This window comes from Lissotriton helveticus, chromosome 10 (genome assembly GCF_964261635.1).
Source record: "Lissotriton helveticus chromosome 10, aLisHel1.1, whole genome shotgun sequence".
Classification (NCBI taxonomy): domain Eukaryota; kingdom Metazoa; phylum Chordata; class Amphibia; order Caudata; family Salamandridae; genus Lissotriton; species Lissotriton helveticus.
This window is the reverse complement of record NC_136071.1, coordinates 769,029,118-769,054,201: the sequence shown is the minus strand read 5'-3', so window position 1 is coordinate 769,054,201 and position 25,084 is coordinate 769,029,118. Positions and strand designations below refer to the sequence as shown.

The window sequence follows — 25,084 nt, the reverse complement described above, 5'->3', positions numbered from 1 at the left end:
TTTTTAGCTTATGTGTTTTAAACCATGTCATTAATTACATTGGCCACACCCCTTTGAGAGACCCCCCCAGTTATTTCATACCACTTAAAGCCCTGCCTGCAAAGCAACGCAGGTACTAGTATGCACCTGCATAGCTTTCCTGTCCAGACACTGGCAACACTTATGGGTCCCTCTTGTATCTAACACTCCAATCTTTCGGTGATTAAAGGGATTTACTAGTTGCATGTGTTTCAGATTTTAAGATGGTGCCTTCTTGCAGGGTTGGATTGGGATTAAAATTGTGCCCGGGCATGCTAAAAACAAGCATTTGCAATGCAATAGGTCCCGCATTATTAAAGTTTGAGCTATTGGTGTATCATTATTATTAGCAAGACCAATAGCTCAAACTTTAATAGTGCGAGACCTATTGCATTGCAAATGCTTGTTTTAGGACTTGTGCCCTGGATGGCAGTACAGACTCTGAAGCTCGTCTGTTTTTGTGTCTATTGGGTAGAGTGGTCTTAGCAAGAGAGGGTTAGTTCTGTCAGTGAGGGTCTGTGTGTGAGTATCCGGTGTAAAAGAAGGCTCCTTGCTCAGCCATGGAGTGCCAGTCACAGGAATGAGGCAGGGCACCCCCTGAGCTAGTATCAGGCAACACGAGGAAGATGTCAGATGGAAGAAGTCTCACTGCAGACTGTTTCAAATCAAATCCGACACACACATGTCCAAGAAAAAAATCAGTTTAGGGCAGTACCACTTTCTGCAATGATGCCACCCAAAGCACATAAATTCCCCTCCGAAAATGGGGGTGGAAATGGAGAACAGAACAAAATGCAGAGACCGCCAGACAGTTTTAATTCCACCACAGAAAATTGAGGCATACACAAAGCTGCCAGCTTCAAGTGTGTGAATAAGGCAAATGAGAGGTCTTGCAGTCCGAGCGCATTGTGGGAGATCCATGTTGGCTGTCCATGGGATGGAACCAGTCCAGAGAACTTGGGCAAAATCCGTACATAATAAGAGAGTGTATCCCAAACTGTGGGTAGCACCAACTGGTGGGTCGCAAGTCGGTTTTTGATGGGTTGTGTAAGTTCAAGCAATAAAGATCCTTTTAAATTCTGCTGAATCCTATCATATTTGCTGTCCTTCAATGACCGAGGTCAAATGTCAGACTATGCCACCTGACAAACTGCTGCTTATTTTTTTTAACGTGGGGATTGGGGTTTACAAACGTCTATCACTTTGCAGTAAGAGAATGAAAAGTAAAGTGAATTATGGGGCAATGTTGCTGGGGTACAGAAAATCTGTAAAGAAAGGCAATAGGATGTTATTTTTTGTAACACACAACAGCATGTAAATACTTGTAAATTAACTGTACACATTCAGCAGTTAAGAAAGCAAAAATGAAGCACATTTTATTGTAATTCTTAAGTGTGATTGAAACAAATATTAGGATCAGGCAAAAGTGTAACTCAGCACCAACACCCCAACAATATTATGGTTGATATTAACTAGTCTAATAACAGTGATTTGGACAGCAAAATGCACAGACTCCCAGAATCTTTTTCTTAATAAAAAGATTCTTTATTCATAAATCCTTTCATTAAAAACATTTAATTTTCTTCTTTGGCTTCTACTGTAGCCAACATGTTTCAGAGTTCCTGCAAACTGGTCCAAAAATTGAGGAAATCAGATGACCGGAGAATAACCAGACATCAATGTATAGCTTCTCCACTCTATAATCCATTGAGAAATAAAATCTCAATAGAGACAGAAGACAGTCCAAGGTTAGAACCCATATGACGTGGAGTATGGCGACTCCCTCGAAAGTTAGAAAAGCTGCAATGATTATCAAATCTTCTTTGGAATATAGAGTGGAGAAAATAGAAATTGATGTCTGGTTGTTCTCCAGTCATCCGGTTTCCTCCATTTTTGAACCAGTTTGCAGCAAATTCTCAGTGTATATACAGATTATCTAAATATTTATAATCCTGCACACTTGACTCGTGAATGGAGAATTTGCAGCAACAACTCCAAGGATAAACAATTAATGAGCCCTGAAGAAGTCCCTTTGGATGAAACATGGCTACAGTGGAAATCCAAAGGAGGAAATAAAAGGATTTATGAATAAGTAATCTTTTTATTAAGAAAAAGATTCTGAGAGTCTGTGCATTTTGCTGTCCAAATCAATGTTCTTATTAGTCTAGTTATCATCAACCATAATATAGTTGGGGTGGGGGTGCTGAGTCACTTTTGTCTAATTTGATGGAGATTTTTCTCCTGAATTTGGAGACTAAGATGGCTGGTCCCCAAGATGCTAGCACCACCATGTTCTTAATAACAAGTAACCCTTATATGTGTTGTGTGCGGTATCTTTGTACCTCAGCCTCCTTTTTATGAATCAAATATTAGGTTCGGAACAAACCAAAACACTTTCTCTTGGTGTTGTGCGAATGATAAAATATTCACTGAAACCAAATTTCTGCACATCATTTCTGTGTAATTTTTACCAGTAAAACTGTATGTCTGTGTAAATTTACTTGCCATTTTAATTTTTCATATTTGGCGGCCGCTCATTGGAATTACCTTCCTTTAGACCTTCGCCTCACTGACGACCCATTTGAGGTTTATGAAGAAGCTGAATACCCGGCTATTTTTTTTAACTAAAGTGCTGATGTCTTGCGGATTGCCGTTTGGGACACCTTTTCTGAGGTCTCTAGTAACCAAACATCTTTAAAACAGGTTTTAGCTCTAACACCATGATATCCCCTAGGATGATTGTTGCGCTCTACAAGTACAATAAATAAATAAATACACAGAAAATGTGCTGCCTGTAAATAACATTGCGCTACCACACCAGACTTTAGTTACATTAATACATTGCCTGCCTAATGTCCATCAAAACTAGGTGGGTCTCAAAAGGTTGTCATGCAAAAAATGGGTCAAGGTTCTAAAAAGTTTGGGAAGCACTGCTGTATGAGTACATGGATGAAAGTATGACAAAAGAAGAAATAACCTATGACCCAGACTCCAATACTGGGGAGAAGAACATTGGCCCCAAGGAAAATGGCCCTGTGTCCTATCTGACACTCTCAACTTTCATGACTTATAGTGAATACACTAACTGCATGCAAAACTACAACTAAAGTGTATTTGGAACTCGTGATTATATTTTAGAAGCAGTCTCCCAACTTTTCTGTGCATGAATCTTATTATGCACAGGAAGAATACGAGAAGTCAGTCCCTTGGCTTCCTGGTTTAGAATTGGGTGGTTATTTTCTAATCCACCGATTCGTGGATGAAGATTTAAGTCCTCCATTTAAATAATCTCCACCTGTGTTGAATACCTTTCTACGACGGTGGTATAATGGAGGTACTTTCACCAGGAAATTGTCTGCCGGCAGTGAATCCATCCATGAAGGATTTACAATTGCTGCCTTAATCTGAATCAGTCCTACAATCTTTCCATTGACTTCTCTTCTGAATCTTGTCTGCTAACAAGAAACACAACAACATAACCATACAGGATAACCCACCGTATCCAAACATCGAGAGGGATGAGGAACGAGTGAGAGATTATCCATGGGATGGAAGACGAAGAGAAGCATTCTGAAAGGAATTTCACACAGTAAAAAATTTAGGAGAAACCAAAAGAAAATAATGGAGGGCAGTTGAGGTGATGTAGGCCAGAAACTCAAGAAATGCAACATGAACTAGTGACAGATAAATAATGTATGTTGCCAATCACAATATTCTTATCGGATGGCAGAAAAATGCTGTCCACAATGCAAAATAAATGAAGAAGAGGGCAGTAGTTCACTATGCTGTAACCTGGTTGGTGATACCACAAACTTTGCCCGTTTGGCTTATCCACATTTTTCACATATTTCACTTGGCACGTTAACCTCCATCTCAGATTAATCTCATGTCTGCTCTAAAGTCCTTTGATTTGCATGTTGTGCAGCCAAGTGTACATCAGTTCACTAGAATAAAGTGGATGCCAAGCAAAGGTACTCCTGCTCTTGAAGACTGGCAGGGCTGACCTTGGATAAAGCCCGTTTCTTTTTCACACGCACAGCATGTCACAATATTTGATGATCTCTCAAACAAGGAGTGAGGTTGAGAGAACAGCCAATATTTATGCAGAGTGAATATTCTGGGGGTGTTGATGTTTAAAGAACATTTCTTTCTGTGGTGTTTAAAGTAGATCTGTTAAATGGAATAAACCAAATTAGCGCAGCCAATTTTGAAATGAAGAAAAGATGCACGCATTAATATTGTTTAACCATGGGAAACCAAGTCAAATTAGGGGACAATGATGATATCGATACCTGCTTTAAATAGACTGTGATTTATGCAAATCAAAATCTAGATTACTGATCACTTCCTTGATCCAGTATTTGGGCTGTTTTTACTAGCTCTACTTCTGACTCCAATTTCAAAATTAGCTTAGATTCTCATGCACCATACTCGATGCTAAGCACATGATTGATAACGGATACCTTTACGATTTCACTACAAAGAAAAAACAGTTAGTAAGCACACAGATGTAGGCCTTACTAAAGTTTTGCAATATATTGTAAGTAAATATGTTCAGTAGTGTATCTTGAGCTTTCTTTCACTTGAGCTACATAGGCAGACATGCACACATGGATACCATCAATTCAGATATTCATCCACCATCCCTCTCTCGCTGTGAACATCGAGACTCCGATTTACTGTTTAGTAGGATGTAGTTGCCACCTCCTATGAGATACCAGTCGCTCTCCTCTCTGCCACCCAATTTACAGGCAGATATGGGGCTCTCATAGCAAACACAAGATGAGGGACGGAGTGCTGAAACTTTTCAACCATTGACCCCCAGTCAAGAGATCTGGGTTGAATCAGTTGTTCTTTTGCTCACTATGCCACCCAAGTTTGGCCCTAGCCATATGCAAATCAGTCTTCACCCTGCTCCTCATTTCAACAGTCCAGCCCGAACTGCCAGGCCAGGTCCTCCATGGACCCGAAACAAGCAGTGGGACTGGTTTCGGGTATCACCCCTCATCAGCCAGGTTAGATTTAATCTAGTAGGAAAGTGAGCAAGGGGCCCACGTCTGGGCATACCCTTGGTTACTTAGGGCAAACATAGAAACTCAATAAGATGATGGACAGAGCACTGAAACTTTTCAACCACTCACCCCAGTCAAGAGATCTGTCTCATCAGCCGGGCTATTTTGAAGTGGGGCTCTCGCCAAGCCAATGGCAGAATTATCTCCATCTATTCGCAACAAAGTACCTGCCATGTAAGAAGTGTGTGTCACTCAATGCTAACCTGGATGGTGAAGGAAGCAGAGTGGTGGAGGGGTGAGGTGAGACCTGCCAACTCAGGGCTGGTCAGCAGGCCACAGAAAAAAAACATCAGGGGTTTGGGAAGTGGAAAAGCCGGCCAGCGTCAAGGCTAATAGCCAAAGGAACAGGGTAATCAAACGATTACTCTATTCTGTGTGGGGGGATGAATGACCTTGAGGGACTCAGAGGATATCCCAGTCCTTTGGCGTGCCAGATTAATTGATGACTGAAGGGTGCATGTGTACGCATGGGATGGTAATCTTTTGGTTTATCCTGCCTCCTTCTCACTGCTGCCACCTCCAAGTGCCGCCTGATAAACCTGAATGGATGTTTGGAAGAACGGTGGTAACCCTACCAACATGGTTATCATCATGACTAGTCAGTGTGTAATAAGACCCCGGGCACCAATGGTTTCCCGGTGGAATTTTTAGCTACATACTCTGCTGAGCTAACACCAAGATTGGTTGATTTATACATGGCGGCCAAAGCTACCGGATCCCTACAGGACACTACTAGAGAAGCAGTGATAGTCCTCATCCTAAAGATTGGTAAACTTACCTACGATCGAACAGCCTATCAACCACTACCAATGTTCAACATCGATTACAAAATTCTGAGTAAAATTCTGGCAGCTAGGCTCTTACCCTTTAAGCCTAAATTGATCCACCCAGATCAAGTAGAATGTACTCCAGGCTGCAATACAGCAGGTAACATCTGACAACTATTGGCTAGTCTAGAAGTTAGGGAGGATGATCGAGGGGGTGCTGCAGTCTTTGCTGACAATATTGAAAAAGCATTCAATAGCCTGGAATGGCACTATCTGTACAAACTGATGACCCACATGGGCATGGGTGGGAGCTTCATAAGGTGGACTAGCTTACTAGACCTATTGTTAGAGTGTGCACGGGGAGGGTAATCTCTGCAAGTTATTTAGTGTAACAGGGAATACGGAAGGGATGCCCTCTGCCTCTCCTGCTGTTCCTGCTGTGTGCTCTCACAATGGAGCCCCTAGCGGCCTCAGCTTTGTCTGGACATTTGTATAGGGGATTGTGTATAGGAAGGCATCATCACCGAATTGCCCTCCATGCAGATGATCTGCTCTTATTTTTGAGAGTAACGAGGGGGGGGGGGGGGGGGTTGACCTGAGAGGAGCCCGATCCATGCTAGAGGAGTTTGATCTCTTGTCTGGTTTGAGAGTCAAGTGGGAGAAGTGAAGAGCGATGATCCCTCACAAGGACTGACCCAGCTGCAATGGGAACCCCGATGTTTGGCTTACCTTGAGGTTAACCACTTGGATGCTAAGGTGTTTTATGGCTTTGAATGTAATTTCCATTGAAGTCAATGGAAACTCCATGACGAGCTGGGCTCGTCATGAGCGTCGAAGGGGTTAAGATTGATCATGAAAGAACTGAATTGTTTGAAGGGAACATGGGGCGAGCTATTAGATCCCAAAGGACTTCCATTGATTTCTGGAGGATGCTACCACTTTCAGTGGCAGGCAGAATAGCGCTCCTGAAAATGGTGGCTCTCCCCCACCTCCTATATTTTTTTTAACACACTTCTCCTATGGGTCCCGAAAGCAACCTTTAAGGAGCTGAGCTTATTGGTCACTAAGTTCATTTGGGGAACGGGGTGCAGGTGAGTGGCGCTAGTGACGATGCAACACACAACAGCATGTGAGTTGGCGGTCTCTGATTTTGAGATGTATTATATTTCAGGCCAATTGCAATGGCTGATCCAGGGACTGGCACAGAGCCGAAATCCAGTTCGGACCCCTGGGACCCTTTGTGCCACTACTGCATGACCTCTTTAAAGTGTTTCCCGGGTGAGAAGATAGCCCATAAATGACTCACAAGAGCTTAGGGTGTAGGCTAAATGCTGGGGTAGAGGTTTATAGAAGATACATACTAAAACTCCTTGCACCCCAGAACTGCCTCTAGAAATATTCGTGGCAACTCTGTATGACGGCAGCAGGCGGGGCCTTGACCTCTGGATCAAGGCGGGGGTGATGAAAGTAGGAGATCTCTTTAGAGATTCCGAACTGCTCGTGTTCGAGGAATTCCACTCAGAATTTGACCTACCCCGGGTACACTTTCTACTGCACAGAGCGCTCACGAGAGCAATACGCCAACATTGGCACACAGGAACTACTGAACCTCCTGTATCACAGAGCTGTCAATATATGGCTCTCTCTGCAGGCACCATTAAGACGATCGCCTTCTAATATAGAGCATTACCTACAGACCAACAACAATTGTTAGGAATGCCCAACTCATCCTCCCAGTTAGATCATAACTTTTCTATTACTGCTAAAGACTGAGACAATATCTTAGACAGAAGGCCCAAGGCCTCTAGGAATGCACACTTTAAGCTCATTAACATAAATCTACATAGGCCACAGCGCATATGCCGATATTTCCAGGTAACTGATGCGGCATGTTCTAGATGCAGAGGAGGACACATTCTTCACATGTTCTGGGCATGTCTCATACTGAACACATTCTGGGAAGAGGTCTTACACACAATTGAAGAGATTAGTGAGAGCGAGGTCCCCCACATCCCGGGGAATGGTTTACTAGGATGGTTTCCCCCACATATCTAAGACAAAAGTCACAAGAAAGTTCCAAGATTTAACATTTATTCTTGCCAAATGCGAGACAGCGAGAAATTGGAAGACACGGGGGGGGTCCCGAGTACATATGTTGAGAAGAGAAATTATAAAATGGGCAGGCTGCAAGAGGAGAATACTCTTGAGAGTAGTCCAAAGAAGCAGGTGAAAGACTGATGTAGCCCGAGCCTCTGGAAACATGGGGGATAGCTTACGCAATCAGGAGTTAGATATACCCACGAGGACACCTGTGGGGTCACCATGATTATTTCCACACAGTGATATACCCCCTACTCTGGCCTGTACTGTGCACCCTTGAATACTTGCTAGGAATAGATGTCTAATTGTAAATATTTCAGGTCTACCTACCAGACGTGCTGGTGCACCTCATTGACCATGCTGCTTAATCGCACTCCTTTTACGCTGTACTGACTCAAGGGGGTGGGAGGAGGAAGTAGACTAAGTGTCAATTACATAACATTAGAATGATTTTTCTTCATTACAGTAATTATACAGACCCAAGCAGACGGGTGATAACTGTAACAACTATATTGTTAGATATATGAAAACCAATAAATCGGTTTACAACAAAAAAAAAATCATCATGACCAGTCAATTCCTAAATCAGGGTTCCAGGCTATCAGCGACCACGGTGACAGATGGGCTTTAGCCTGGATAGGTCTAGATAGCCTTAAATGCTAAAATGGCCCACTTTGTATTCATTCCTACAGGATATACAAGAGTTGTTCTACATTTCTACTCCTACTCTGTGACTGATTTGGACAAAAAATGTGCTAGCTGGAAGTCTGACAAACAGCCTACAATGCAGCAATCTAGGAGTGTCTCTACCATGGCTCTTATAAATTCCATTTGATAATCAACCTCAATGAGCATTTTTCCCTGAGCAGAGATTGTTGAAGGTGAACTCCTTTGACCATAGCATGATTCAGGTGCAAATTATAGGTTGAGGTTGAAAATAATTCACAGGTTTCTGTTTTTTTTCTACCAATTAGGCTGGAGTGATTCTTGGTTGGTGGGCCATCTAACAGTAGTCATTTGGCTACATTTCAAGTGTGTGCCCATCGCCAGTACTGTTTATTTTGGCAACAGCTCTTCATGTGCTGAGACACTGGAGCCCATACTTGTATTGGGAAAAAAACAAGTCCCAAAAGGCAGCGCACTGCTGGTAAAAAGGCCCGGAATGGCTGAAGGAGTCACACATGCCATGGGGAAACTTGCTTTCCTTGGAACAAGTATTCACATGGAACTTATTTCTAAAGGCAAGTAATAGTAACAAAGATCTTAATGTGTAGAGTCAATCTTTTATGCCAAAATTGTTAATCCCATCAGCACTCGCATTTAATAAATGGTTGGAATAAGTTTTGAAAAACAGCCAGTATTTTGTAAATTGCTACGATTCAGATGAACTGAGCTTTATTTGAAAGACAAATATAGATTTTCAACAAATTCAAAGGAAACAACATTTGTGAGTGATCAAAAGTTTCTCTCAAAAAAGAAATGAAGAAGAATGTATAGGCCCCCCGGTGTGAAGAAAACCAAAATTGAGAAAGGAAAAAGTGCTGGAGAAAAATTGTAAATATCAACGGTATATTGTTGTTTTGTTTATCATCCTCCTAAAATCTTTATTTCGGTAAAAGATACCATAAAAGCACAGATTTAAAAGACATGCATCATTAATATAGTAAAAAGTTATTGTTATTAAAACATGACAATTAATTATTACAGTCACAATAAGATCACATTAAAATAAGGGCACATTGTAGAGTATACTAGGGGACTAAGGAACACCTTAATAACAGAGTAAATCGTTTGTCTAGAAGGGGACACTTAGCCCTAGATAATTGAAGCTCTCCTTATGCGCCACATATTTGCTAAGAAACACGAAACTGCGAAGACAATGGGTCCTGAAGTGTCATTTTGCATGACTCTAAGCGCTTGCATGCACTGCCGGAAACCAAGATTTTTACATAATGGGACGAGCCAGTGTTTCCTTGGTTTGAGGTATGCGGGGCAAAAGAATAAGACATGTTGCTCTGATTCACTGTCATATTCACAGAGAGGGCAATTTTTTGGGGCGGACATGCTCCAATTGCATGTGAAGGCCCGCATGGGTAGTACACCGTGCCGGCATTGCACGTACAATTTTCTAGCTGTGTTTATCAAAGACAGCAGTTTATATTCAGTACAATGACAAATACAGGAAAAGAATCAATCTATCACAAAATATATAGAAGACAGTCTCTGCACATATGTCGATGGCGTTTCGACTCTTAGAGGAACAGAAGGGTCTCATCAGGACTGTAATAGCCAGGGGTTGGCTGGCAGATTGGAGATCCACCAGGTAGGGATCGCTCTGGGTAAACAAATAACTGTGTAGCGTGTTTCATGATGGCAGCTTCTATTGTGAACATGTAGGGGGCAATTTACATAAATTGTGCCTTGAAAAATTGAAGAGCGTCTCAATGGGCTCTGATTAGAATGACGACGTCCTAGCAGGGCTGATTATGCTCCTGTATTCAACGCTAGCAATAATTTTGTATACTCCTTTCCCGGTCAGGCAGGCCGCCAACGTGCAGTACTACAGTCAACAATTACACTCGATTCCCATAATTGATTTCCCAGACTACAAGAAGGACCCCTTACTCTCACACTGAAAGATCTTTACAAAAACAGGCTTACAAGAGCCTCAAGACAGCCCTAGCACAGCGGCGACCAGAAATCGAAACACTTATTGGCTGTATTTTGGTCTACACAATATTCACTATGTACTCATAGATTTGTGGAATAAACAGTCACAGAAATTATAAAGAATAAATTATTGTGCCACAAGAAAAACTTTCTGTCCATGTTTTTCACCTATTTAGTTTTGAATTATTGTATTAAACTAGAAATCCGAGTCCACATTTTCTGAAATCGTTATAGTCACATGGCAGAATCGCATATGAAAGTAGGGTGGAAGCAGAGTCCATCAAATCAAATGGGAGTCTTTCCCTAAGAAGTATTAACTCTGTTAAAGTTCAACAAAAAGAAAAACGTATAACCGCTCCTTTTCTGCGATTGCTCCTCGAATATGGAACACCACCAGATCTAACCCCTCCACTACTACCTTCTAAAAAGAAGTTAAACTGCCAGTGCTGAATAGATGCTCTGAACAGTAGCTCTGAAATCACTCAGTGTAACTAATTTTCCTGTACACATTTCTGGATCCTTAATCTACTAAGCATCTACTAGGTCATGTGCTGTATTGTATATACATTATTTTCTTTGCTTGCTTCTTTCCGCTTTATATGTTTTAACATGTCTGCTATTTGTACAACATTTGCGGTCTATACCCATTTCTGTTTATTGCTTGTTTTTAACTTGTTTCTGCTATTTGTACCGCGCTCTGATATCTGGATAGGTCATGTTTGCGCTACATAAAACTCCTAAAATAAGTCAATATAAGCATTCTTCCTGCAAGACTGGCAGAACTGAGGAACAGTCAGTCGCATGGTAAAATCAACAGTGAAAGGGCAGTAGGGCCACTCAAACAACGCATTTGTTTTTGACAGGCAGGTGGGGCTGGTGCAGATTCAGTTATAGGTCAACCATTGATTCAGAGGTGAGTAGTTCTGGGTACAGTGAGTCACAGGTCAAGATCATGTCTGAAAGATTAACAGAGCTGAAGTAGAGTCAATCAAACGTCAGCATTACCTTTAAAATGCTGGTGGAACTGAGGAACAGCCAGTCACATACCAAGATCAAAGGACTTAGGGCTCAGTAAGGGTCAGCCACATGATACATATCCACCAGAAATGCGATTATTGCTGCTTTAGATTGAGTCACATAACAGAAAAAATGACTCCAGCTTTAATAATGCTGGTACAGTGAGACAAATTACTATCACCCAGAGAGGCCAGGCGAGGTGTCTTCCATCAGAAAGCTTCATAAGAGCTGGGGCAAATGCACATGCGCACATATCAAGCAACTTCGGTAAGTTACTCATCTGTTCATTTTTTAAGGCCTAATTATGATCATTAAAAACAATAAACGGTGAAAACAGGATACAAGACAAGTTGAACAGGCGTGTGCATTGCTTTGTTCAACCAATCGGACAGCCCTTAACCCCTTCAATGCTCATGACGGAACGGTTCCGTCATAAGCGTCGGTTGGCTTGTGCTCATGACGGAACCGTTCCGTCATGAGCCAGTTGGCTCATTAGAACGTTCAGCACAGCGCAGGAATCTGCGCCGCGCTGAAGCGGTTAAACATTTTTCTCAGCTGCTCTCAATGTCCAGACCCTAGGACTGTGCTACGCCAAGATTCCCATCCAAACGCAATAATTAATTCATCAAAAAATAAAAAGGATCTCTATGAATCTATGGATGTGCGGACTTGTAATTCAGTCAGAGATGAATGGTGTCTGCTAAAATCTGGCCCCGCAAAGATCTAATGAATGAATGGGAGATTTATGAATCGCAAACTCCTGTCCGAGGGCGTCTTGGCGGTAAAGATACGGGTACGGCCACAGAATTGGTTAACCTTGTAGATACCCATGAAGCCTTACAGGACAAACACAGCTAATATAATTAATTTAAACCCATATCTGTTTTTAACGACCAGGCGAAAATAAAGTGAGAAATACATGTGTTGGCTCTTCTTAAATGCAAATAGCAGTACAATTCAATACAAATATTTTGCCTTCCCTAAAAGCATTGTGCCATTTACCTCTGGACCACGTGTGCAAAGGACCACAATTTACCAACATCCAAGCAGGATGCAAACCCTCTCTCACGGGTAAGAGAAGCTCACAGACCCCGGAGCTCACAAAGTGCACACAGAGGCCGCCAAGGCCCGCTGCCAGCCCCAAGACGCCTAGTGCACACATAGGCCGCAGTGGCTGGCTGCCAGCTCCCAGACTCCTAGCGTACAGTTTAAGCGCTGTAATGCAATCCTTCTCACACATTGTTCTTTGATGGAAGGCAGCAGACACAGCCGGCACCCGGCATTAATGGGATACTTTGAATGACTTTACGCAGGCACTTTGCTTTCCCTCAGTGAAAGTGTCCTGGCTCTACAAAAAGAAACCGGCTTTGTGGAGCTTTGGGTATATTTATCACCTGATAATTCCTACCCTCTGGGGGCTAGACGGCGGAGGTTCAGGGCGTTACCATTAAGTCGCCAGTTTAGTAAACCGCTCCGCGGCAGCGCCCCCTGTGGGCATACATGGAATGTGCCGGTCCAGCTGTGGAAGAAATCACACACATCCTGCTCAGAGCTGGCGCAGGGACACCCCCCGTCCAACAACAGAGAACAACTGGGGAGCCAATCAACGCCCGGAACCTAGCGGAAGCTGCTCGGCGGCTTCCTATGGAAGATTTGCAACGATGACAGGAGGAGCAATTAATAATTGTATAGCTAAATGACACAAGAGCAACAATCCCCACTGCGCGCTTGGAAGTTAGTTTCACAGCCTGGTAGACTCAGTTCAATTACATACTCTGCTCACCAGGAGGCCAACAAATGCTCCAAAATAAATATTAGAAACTCTCCTAATGCGTAATTAGCGACGATGTGTCCACCCACCTTCCTGTTTTGCTGAAAGCTTCCATGAATCATTCCATAACTAGAGGGATCAGAGGGGGTCAGCATTAATAAATAAATCAATGTCTAATTACCTTTAAGTAACACGTCTTGGCTGAACTTGTGCGTCCTCCCTTGTGGGCATCTGACAACCAGGGTCACATGAAGGGCGCAGCCAAGTGTTCAGATATTCGCCCCACAATCAACCCTTGCAACAGATGCTATGTTGTGTAACAAATAAACAGCGACACACTCGAGATGGGCAGCTGCGCAATTGTGTTTAAACCAATACAACTACACTTAACTAGACACAATTCCAAACAGGTAACACAGAGGAACACAATCCGTTTTTTTTTTGAGTCGCAGTAACTTCTGAGCACATATTTTTTTTTATTCTGGATTCAGATTTCTCAAAACACTGGATCACAGCTGTCCCAGCACTATGCCCATAAAGCTTTCACTGCAACCAGGAATTAGGACCCTGAAGCTGCATTAACAGATGACACGTGGTGGCGATCCACGCAATTCCTGTTAAGCTATACATTCTGTACTAGGGGGTCAAAACGTAGGTCCAGCGAAGCTTGACTCGTGCCACATTTTTTTAAATAACCAATAGGTAAATAAGTTCCCTGAAAATACAATTCTATTTAAATGTATCTAATGTGGGCATTCGCAAATGATAGTACTGATTTTTATTTCTTTGACATTCACTGGACATCCATCTGTACACGATCAGTATGTGGAGCATGCGAGACCACATATGGCTCACAGGGGTAGCCTTTATTTCACGGGAGGAGGGGTTCCCATGGAGACCAGATGCATCCCCGCAGTACAATCTAACAAGCTGATGTACTTGCCCTTGATGCCTGCTGAGCCTCTGTTATGAATAAATACTCTAAAAAAGTAGCACTGAGAAGAACTCTAAACATATAGCACTGTCTCTCCATGGACCTGCGGATTTACATTTCTGAAGCCCTGCTATATTTACGGAGGGTATTAAAACAATGAATTATTTGACAAGCAAAAGCATTATTTTCTCTCTTCCAACGAAAGCTTAAACTCATAAGATAAACACAAAAAGAGGTCTATAAAGTCAGTGAACATACTGAATCTCAAAATAAATATTAAAATAAATGTTTGCAATATCCGGCATACAGCTGCTGTTCGTCAGATGAAAAACCTTTGAGTAATTTAACCTTTTCTTACTAGGCCCAAAAACATGCAGCTTTCAGCCATTTTAGCCTCTTGTACAATGCCACACAGCTCTGCAAACGCAGGCCTCCCTCCACCACCTTCATCGCGTGGCAGCGATATTCAGACATGCCCATATTGGGTCGGACCTACAATATCATTTGTGCATGTAAGTTTGCCTTACACATGCAAAGAACCTTATTTGCCAGCGTAAAGCTACTTCTGCTAGTCACAAACCCTCCCCATTCGCAGATTCATCCATATTTCTCCAGTACAGCATATTGTTATGGGGTAGTAGGTCTTCTCCCATCAGCAGGAAGTAAACATTTCATGGCAGGAATACCTGGATATTGTGCACACGCCCAAGCCTGTAAGTTTGTAGTTGTGCACAAACTCCATCTAAGCCAATTTCCACCCAGCAAATGGTTACATTTAGTATAACAAGGACAGGAATAAATACCAATACCAGGTGGAATACCCTCAAAATTGATGGGGGTGTAGGAGAAGGGGTTTCTCCACAGGAACATTATTTTCTCCATGCAGAGGAAAAATAAAAGCAACTAAAAGTGCAATGGCACTTGGTGAAGCAACTTTTCATGCTCGGTTTATGGACTACCAACAATTACACATATACGGAAATGGATTTGCATGAACGAAAATGGGAATTCATAAAAGTTTAATATGTAACTTCATTAGCCTCACAGGAGAACTCTTCGAAAACATTTTGAACACAAGACCTTTGAATCTGTGCAGACACCTATAGTTATGTATCGCATTGTATAGAGTTTGACGTTTTTAGAATCGAGCCAAGAGGGTGAATGTGTTTTTGTTTTCATGCATTCTATAAACACCCAAATGCTCAGGGGTACCTCGCAAAGGTCGGTTATTCAAAAGCATGAGGATTTAAATGCATCACGTTCACTTCCACCAGCGACTTGAGACAAATTGTTTGAATGAATCATGGATCACACATTGCATCTACGATCATTTAGCCCTTCCGCAAGCAAGTTATTTTTGTCAAAGGTAATTACTGCAAATAAACACAAATACATATGTTCCCATGTATTTTTGACTTAGCCCAATTTAACTGTAAATCATTTACATGCTCATTGATGGAGTGCATTCCATCACATAAGTGTTTACACAATGTTTACCATTCATTTGCTCCTAATTGCTGAACAGCTTTAAGACTGTCACACATGCCTACGCCACCAATCTGGCAAATCTTCACACTGTATGAATCCTATAATGCAAACATATCTATGGCAGAAACATAAATCTATGATGCTGTAATAACGGATTGATTTGGTACTCTGAAAAATCCTATCAAAACCTCCACAACATTGAGAATACTTTACCAGCTGAACTGGTAGGGGAGTGCCACAATCCGGCTCCCTTAGATGCAATCCTGCCTCTCCCATTGCGACTGTGGGAGATCGCCCACTTCCACCTAGCGCTGCATATGTAAGTATAGATATTTGTAGAACGCAAACCTCAGCTAGAGAGCTGCTGAAAAACGTGTGATAAACACAAGTTAATGCTCACAATCGATTGCAATGAATCAGGATGTTCATGGGTGGTGAATTCTATTGTGTGTAGATGTGTTGCTTTGTGGAGAGGTAGGTCGTCGGGATAATTTTAAAGCTATGCACTGGCAGGGCCTAAAATGTGCCAATATATATGTCCGATTTGCTTGTAATTGGTTGCTTTTGGCAATGTTGGAGACGAGATCAAAAACAATGGAAACGAATGCTACCCATGATATATTCATAGTTTACGACAGATTCTAGCATTCCCCTCCATCACTTTTTCACATTTCTTGCACAGTGCATTCTAGGGTAAGACATCTGGCGCCAGAGTCATTCCAGAGCCAAATGGCTGGCCACCTCAGGTCTCTCCTGCAAGCTCTCATTTCTGCCACACCTGTTTGCTTTCTTTAATGCAAAGCACCATGTCTGCTGATTGTTGTCTGTAAGTCAACTTTCTTAGCATAAGCAGGGATGTCCAACATATGTGCAGGAGGGCTAGATCGATGCTATATGTTCAGAAATGGCACTATGTAAATGATTTCAAGTGAAATAAATTGTATGTAGATTTAGTTGAGGTGGTAGTCACGAGAATCGAGCAGGAATCAAGCCCTCCTGGATCTATGTTGGAAACCCACACTACAAAAAGATCCACTCCCCCAGGAAATACCTCAGTAGGGATGCACTCTCAAAGAGCCTAGAAGCCGGAACCTCTTCAGGTAATCCCCACAGACAGCCAAGCTCATTCTTCCAATGGATGCACAAGGAGAACGAACACATTTCAACTTTAGGCATGCTAGAAGGAAACTCACTTACTGCTTAGGACTAAAGCTAATCAACAAGATATTTTCCCCCTTTTTACAAAGCACTGAAAAAATTAACTCCGATATCCCTCGGGATCATGTTCCCGCTATATAAAAAACTTTATAAATAAATAAACCCCTCCTCTAGGGTCAAAAGTGAAACACATCCTAAAAGGTTTTAGATGGAAACAATACAGTAAGCATTACTGCCCAAAGCACTTTATAGGGATCCTTGTAAACATTGAGAGGTCCAGAAATCTGCAGATCGACTCGGCACAATTCAGGTCAGCAAGACCAATTAAAAGGCAGTGAGCAAAGCTATGATAAAGCAGATGAGACCAGCAGCAAACTGCTGTTCAGGCAGGGCACCTCCCCGTGTATGTCAATCGTAGCCCAGAAAGAATGCCACCAACCATGTTTCTCCTACTGGTCGGTCTAAGATGTATTATCACAGTCACAAACATTCACAGTTTCTCGAAGATGGAAAACAAATCAGACACACAGTTTGACTTACCCGGTCTTTGTCATCGGCTACGTCACAAAGAATGTCATCAAGGTCCAGGATCCCTCCATCGCCGTGCTCCAAGCGATGCACCTGCACCCAGTATCCAATATCCTGTCAAAAAATCAAAAGCAGATTAGTTTCATGCAACTTTTCCAGAGAATATCAACTTAAAATACTAAGTGTGTATAGGATTATTTCTAGAAATCAAATGTGTTCACTGCCCTATTTTTCCAATCTCAGAACTGTGAGCATGGTGGGGGTCATAGTTATTTATTGTACATCACGACTGCAACTACTTCGTTGAGTTGGCACCAAATTATCCCCATGAGAAAAAATAACAAATCTGGTTGCTGGTTTGCCTTCAGGATTGTCAAAAGAAAATCACCAGCCACCGTTTCCCTTAGGTTGTTGGCACCAGGTAGATCCTGGGGGCTGCTGGATAGAATGCTCGACTGTCCTATAATCTAAAATTTAATTTCACCTGTCGCTAGTGAGCATCAGGGTTACAAATAACTCCGGAGATGCGATTCCTAAAGTGGATTATGTTCCTAAAGACTCTTAAGGAGCGGGGATTAGATAACTAAAATGCATTCAAAAAATTATGCGGTCACATTTTTTTTTCAGGGGAATATGTTTATGCATCATGACATTTCAAATCAGTTTCTTATTTCAATTGTATAGTGTCTCGGAAGCACCACACCATGGCAATACTTCACAAATCATCTAAAGAACATGAGGATATAACATTGATGACCACATGATCGTTCAGATACGCTATGAAATCTACGTATATCCACTGGAAGATAACATGTCAAACTATAACCTTGTATGAAAAGCTTTGATTTAAGTTAAGTACCAATACTTAAGTCATGGGGGAGGAGCTACGACAGCAAGCAAGATGGCCGCATAGTCTCCCGGCTCCGCTGACCTCCGTCTTGCGCTCCAAGATCCTGTCACTTATCCTGATTTCCTGCCCCGGATCTGTGTGTGTGAACTAATCCGCACTCCGATGGTGTGATCCCGGGGTTTTTCTGACATTGTGGAGCTGAGTAACGTCGAGGACCGATTTGTGACCTAACCCAGTCTGAAAGCCTGGGTCTCGAGTGCTGGCTTAGCCGGGTCTGAGTTGAACAACAGCGGACTGTTTAGGGCGGCAGGGTCCGGTCTCTGGAACTTTCGGAAATTTTTGGATTGCTTTGCTATCATCTGCAGCCTGGTGTTGTGTTGGAGGTGAGGAGACAAGTGACGCACGGTGCGGTGTCGCGGGGGTCCCTGATCAGGAGGCCCGGCACTTGCATCGCCGGCGCACCTGGGTTGGAGTCTCGTCGCGTACTAATGCATACTGACGGTTGGTCCCTCACCGAACAGTCCTGCTCCTGCTGATCTCACCCCGGAGAAGGCGCCTCTCCGTGGGGACCCTTATGCCTGAGGAAATGTGGAACCAGGCGGAGCAGGCCCAAAGGGGCCCGTCATTGCGGGAGGTGCTGGCGGCCCTAGAGGCACTTCAGACGACTGTGGCAGCTCAGACATGCGACCTGTTGTCGGCGGCAGATGGACTTAAAGGACTGAGACCGGATCCTGATTCGATGCCCGAGACCCGGCAGCCAGCTTGCTTCTTGATCAACGCCCCAGTGGTGCAATTAGACCCAGTGCTGGAAGCTGTGCCTGCCCCTACAGAAGTGGATCTCCTTGAATGGGTTGTGATCGGTGACTTAACTAATTTTTTGGAATCCCCGGTTTTGCAGCTGTCGGAACATCCAACTGCTGTCCCTATCCTGGAACCTTTTAATTGGTATTGTGCACTGTTTTGGATTGTGTCGAACCCCCTCCCCAGTCGGTATATCAAGATGGCGGATGTGATAAGGCCTGGCTTCGGAGACGGGGAGGGACATCGTCGGTACCAGCTGCTTACTTTGGGATCTACTGTTCTTCTTCCATCTACTGAACTATGTTCCGACCACTTCTATGTATCTTTTGACATTTTGATGATGGGGCTTTATTCGTCTGAGGGACTCGGCGAATTCGATCGACGGGGCCAAGGCTGAGACTGTTGTTTGGGTTGTTCATTGTGGTCTTATCGGTAACAGGACTGCTTCATTAGCTTAACGGAGTCCGGGGCAGGGCTGGTGGTTCGCCCCGGGATGTTTTCTCAGTTTGGACTATTCAGATGTGACAGTTTCGGGGGGACCCCTTTGTTAGGGCGGGGGGGAGGGACCGGGAGCACGTAGAAGATAGCCCTCCTCCATTTCCCCTATTTGGGTGGGGTTTAATTTCTGTCTGTCTTTCTCTGGGTCTTTCTAAATTTCGGGTCTCAGTTCTTGGGCGACCGGCACGCTGCTGGGGGGTAGGCCGTAGTCATCTGCAGGGGTGCAGGGTGGGGGGTTGGGGGATGGGTGTTTTGTTTTCGTTTTATTTCTATGGCCTTTTTTCTTCTGATCTTTCTTTGCCCTTTTCTTTTCTTCCTTTCCGGGTCAGTGTAATGGGTTCAATTTTATGGCCATCTCTGCGGTTTCATATGTGCCTCAATTCTCGCAATGTTTCAGTGCTACTGGGCGGGCACTCAGCTGGCGTGAACTGTATTTGTACGCTCGCTTACCATTAATAATATGTTTCAACGCCGCTGAATTACACGAAGATGATTTAACTGTGGACATATGCTATTTCGCCCCCCCCCCCCATTTTTTCGCAACTTGAGATATTGTATGGCACCTGATCCTTCTATCTTGTATTATAAAATGGAACCTTTTTATCCTGTTACCAACTTGATATGTTTACAACCAGTACGTATATTGGACGTGGCGAATCTGCTCCCCGGGATGCTGAGTCTGGGTTTTGATTGTTTTATTGTGTTGCAACTGCTTAGCGGCCGGCCCTAGGGGTTGTAGGCCCATGTTCGTACTTGGTTGAAATGTCAAATAAAGGTTTTCCAAAAAAAAAAAAATACTTAAGTCACTTTCCACTGTCCGCATTCTTAGTGTGCAGTCGATACAATATTCACAAGAGAACACATTACTCATGTAGGATTATTCAAGTCTACCAAACAGCACAAGCAAACAGTGCAGACATTATGCTACCAAATGTTTAGGCAACTGCCAACTACAAAGAAAGGGAAAGTCTATGTTCTGCTTGTTATAGGCATTCAACTGGCTTCACCACTTTGAATTCATATGTACATTTAGAGCTCTTCATGGAGGCGAATGGATTTTCCCAGTGAATTGTAAAGTAGCACTCTGCACCGTCCCAGTGGCGGCCACAAGTGTAAGACTGCAACCCGGCCCGACCACGTCCAACAAGGCTAAGCTGGTTCCAGTTGAAGTTCTCATAACGTCTGGGAAAACCTGGAGTATACTCCTGCACATGAACACATAATGGGTGACTGCGAGAGAATGAGATCAGTCACTCTAGGACTTGCGGTAATGTAGGTCATTGCTTCTCTGTTTTTTCGAAATGTCAATGTTGTGCTCAACAACACAGAGGGACGCACTACCCTCTAACATTCTCTGCTTAGTTCACCCTTACCTCACAAACAAGAGAGAACCAGGACATGCCATGTTTTGGGTTTCATTGAGTAAGCAGGCATTTGGTTAGCTGAGACGCATTAGGCTTGTGATGTTCAGTGTTATTCATTCGCTCATTCTTCACCCCCTGGATCTTGGGGATGGCATCTACTCTGCTGACACCAAAATATATCAGCTCATTCTCCACAGTGCCTCTGCCATGTTTTCTGATCTGAAAATGTACACATATAAACTGTAGGGCTATTGGTTAAGGTATCGGCACAATGATTCTTAAAAATAGGTGCAGACTCAGCTGGTAATGATAAAATAATGAGAAGGCTTCTCCTCTGAGAACTGGTGGACCATATGTAGCAGACAGACAGACAGACAGACAGACACATCCACATCCACCCATCCACCTACCCACCCACCCACCCCCTTTATTCTGAAACATTGACAGGACAGGGTATTTGCTCTATCATATCATTGTCAACTCTACTGGCCCCAAGACGAAAAACGAAGATTTACACTGACCAATATTTCATACACTAGTCTATTGTATTAATCTAATGCAAATGATCCAGATTTGCTCCCCACTCAACTGGACACAATCCCATTGCTTCACAGTAAGGCGTGTGCTTTTTGAAGACCAATAGAAACAATGATTTCCAACTAGCCACCAACAAGTATAGACAGGGCCCCGATACTGCAATGTGAACCAATTTATGTAACCCTACCTCCGCTCCCAATGCATCCATTCACATACAACAAGGGTTTTCCCCAGACACTGCTGGTTGTTTCATGTTATGTTTAACATGGTAAACTTTATACCTGCACTACTAATGCTAACAAAAGCAAATTAATAACCAATGCAATCCTCTTTCTGTTGGAATACTCCAACAGTCAATAGGCAAGGCTGTTCCTTGCCTAGAAGGTCTAGATTTTCAGTATGCTCATAAAATTATCTCAAGCTATAATGAATATAAACCATACTGAGGACCAGACGGAATGATAAAAGAAGGTTGTTCCAACACGAACTTCAGGCCCAAACAAAATCCAGCAGCAGCTACAAAAATAATTCATACTTTTCTTCAAATATTCAGACCGGACAAAAGCGGACCCATGCCATACATGCAGCCAATATGCACCGGTTGTCATGAAACAGAATCATTGCTAAAGCTAATAGGACCCTGCTCTAAGAGACCAGCCTCCTGCCTTTGCCATAACTGCCCATTGCATCCTATCAAAACCCACAACACTATGGCCACCAATGCACATGAATGCATTGTGATGCATATGCATGCGTGTATCATGACGATTGTGTGTTGTGACGCAAGTGTGGCATGCAAGTGGTTGCCATTTTTAGTTTACCGTTCTAACATGGAAGACCATGTTAGAACAATACATGAAAGGGGAAACAAGGAAAGCAGAAGTGCAAATAAAGGCAGCAGCCAGCCTGTAGTTACCATGTGCCTGCCAGACCCTTGTAAAGAGAATATAATTACAAACAAATGTAAAACAGGGACCAAGGCATGGGTCATTGGGGTTCAGTAAAAAGAATGCATGCAAGGGACATACAGAAACAAGCAGGGGAGAGAGCAAAAACCATACACTCCCATTCTAAATTAAACAAACAAAAAAAGAGCAAAGGGTCCACTCAAGTCAGTAGTGGATGGATACAACTCATCTAATCAGAACGATGTGAGCCCAAAATGCCCCTGGGCAGAAAAACACAAGAATAGGGAAGAAATCTCTTAATTCAAAACACCTAGGATAGACAAGAAAGCCATCCAATCATGAGCGAAGGGCTGACCCAATGCCTACTTTAAGTACATCTCTATGCACTGGAAATAACAGATCTTGCCAACAAACAAGTAACGCGGTCTATAGCCAAGACCTAAAAATAAAAAGGCAACCTAACAGAAGTGCCCCTGGTTATGCTGCGAACAGTTAAAAGAGATAGTAAAAGTGTGAGCATGCTTTTTGTTTTGGTTTTACTACCATGGTTTGAACTAACTCCATCCATGACAACCATATTTGATGGGCAAACATCATACATCTGTGCAGTAGTGCTACCTACCACTAGAATGAAGAAATCTTATTTGTGGACACCGTGTTTCGCAAAATACAGTTTGCACAAACAAAGGTATTCACAGCCTTTGCAGCAGGTGTCTGCAACTTTTTCTGTAATAAGCGCTATTTATTTTGAGGATTGGGGTGTCAGTCAAATGCTTATTCGGAATTTCATCCATAACACAATGCACACAAAAAGACAATCCAATATCACAATAGTTAAGACCTTCAGAGATAATTACTGTCATTAAAATAAAATTCACTTTCGCCATAAAAACAGAGGGTCATATGACCTGCAGCTTCGCAAATACGAAAACTATTGAAAGTGGAGATACTAGTACCATCAAGTGGTTTACAATGCACATAAATACAAGATATTAATCTGTTGAATCACAAGAAAGTGCTTTAGCCCTCTAAGAAAAAAAGATTTTCAGACAATGCATAGGGTATTTTATGAACATTCTAATAGTGGGCCTAGTAAAGTGCAAATGCGTGCCCTCCATTGGTCTCTTTATCGAAAAAGGATACGTCAATAAAAGCCAATATCCAGTTTCAAAAGCAAATAAAAACATCTGGTCCTGGTTTTCCCGCAATATCCCCACTGCAAACAAGTACCTGCTCACAGAGGACACAATGTCAATTGATGTGTCACTCTTCAGGGCCCTTAAAGCTTTGGCGTGTAAAGCCAAGCCTGGTGCATAAAAGTCATATCCACTTGGCTCTTAGAATTACACAGGCCTTGCAGAAGAGGAGCACATGACCAATATTCTCCTTACAAGGTAAGGAACACATTGGGCATCTCCCAGACTTCCTGCTGACCACTTAGATGTGAAATGTACCATAGCGAAACTTCAGGTATAAACTATTTGCCCATGTTAAGGATCTTAACATGTAATGGCCTTGACACATAATAATTCTTGAGGTAATCTCCCCAACCAGGATTACAATGGTACTTTGCTATGACATGCTCCCAGTAGATGCGTTTTAGTTGCTTTTTGGAAGAGATAGGTTAGTCCAGAACTTCTCAACCTCGAGAACCATTATTGTATGTGCCTGAACCAGAGAAAAGTGGTGCTCTTATCTAGAAATAAAAATTCCTTCACAGAGTTCCTACAAGGTGCAAGTTTCTCAGTTGACCAGAGCCTCATCCAATATAGCAGAAGTCTTTACCTAGCAAAGCAACCCTCCCTTTTAAGGGCTATATCAAATAACATGGGGATCAGGGGGTATTCCTAGGGAGATGCAGGAGAGACTGAAAAATGTGTCAGGATCTCACAGTTGGCATGGCCCAAAATATTGGCACCATAAAGTGCCGGAGGTTGGGACTTAAGTTTATATACTTTCATAGCAGGGAGTGTAGCTCTTGTGAATGATGCCTTTTATGAATAGCCACTGCTTTGTGCTGGAGGATGGCCCTCTGCTTTTGGATATGCGGTGCCCATGAAGCCTTGCTCTCCAGCATGATTCCCAAATATCCAAAGCTTTAGACACGTTCCAGTTTCTCCTTGTCCAAATATAGGTCACCTCTGAATGACTTTTGAGGTCTAACTACCATATATTTCGTTTTTAAAACTGACTTGGGTCCACTCGGGCTCATTTGAACAACCTTAAGCTCAACTCAGCGTAGCTTTCTACAGGCTTTCTAGCAGCAAGACTTACACAAAGGAACTTTGTGTAAAGCATTTACCAGTACCAAACAACACAATAAGAAAGCCACACAGCACAAAAGAAACAATACATTAATGTATAAACATAGATTATATGTTTATACATTTTTAGAGTCCTCGATTAACAAAATCTACCAGAGGGTTCCTAAGATACATTTAAAAATAGTTTTATTACTTTTAATATCAACCGCAAACAAGCATTGGTCAACAAAAAGTTTGGAAACTTTTCAAAAGTGTGTCAAAGTTAGTTTGGCTACTCCGGCCCAGCTTGGATGACCAAATCCAACCTGATGGAGGTGTGTGGGGCCAATCGGGTAGATT

At 42.8% G+C, this 25,084-nt stretch overlaps 1 protein-coding gene across 7 annotated transcripts in view; it reads right to left on the bottom strand.

The window, feature by feature from the left end:
* Window positions 1–25,084, bottom strand: part of PARD3 (par-3 family cell polarity regulator) — a 1,362,300-nt gene that overhangs the window by 1,148,389 nt on the left and 188,827 nt on the right. For all 7 annotated transcript variants that reach the window (XM_078663327.1, XM_078663329.1, XM_078663332.1 and 4 more), the window contains exon 2: window positions 17,536–17,637. In XM_078663327.1, the coding sequence (XP_078519453.1) occupies window positions 17,536–17,637 (102 nt within the window). The remainder of the gene's footprint in view (window positions 1–17,535; window positions 17,638–25,084) is intronic.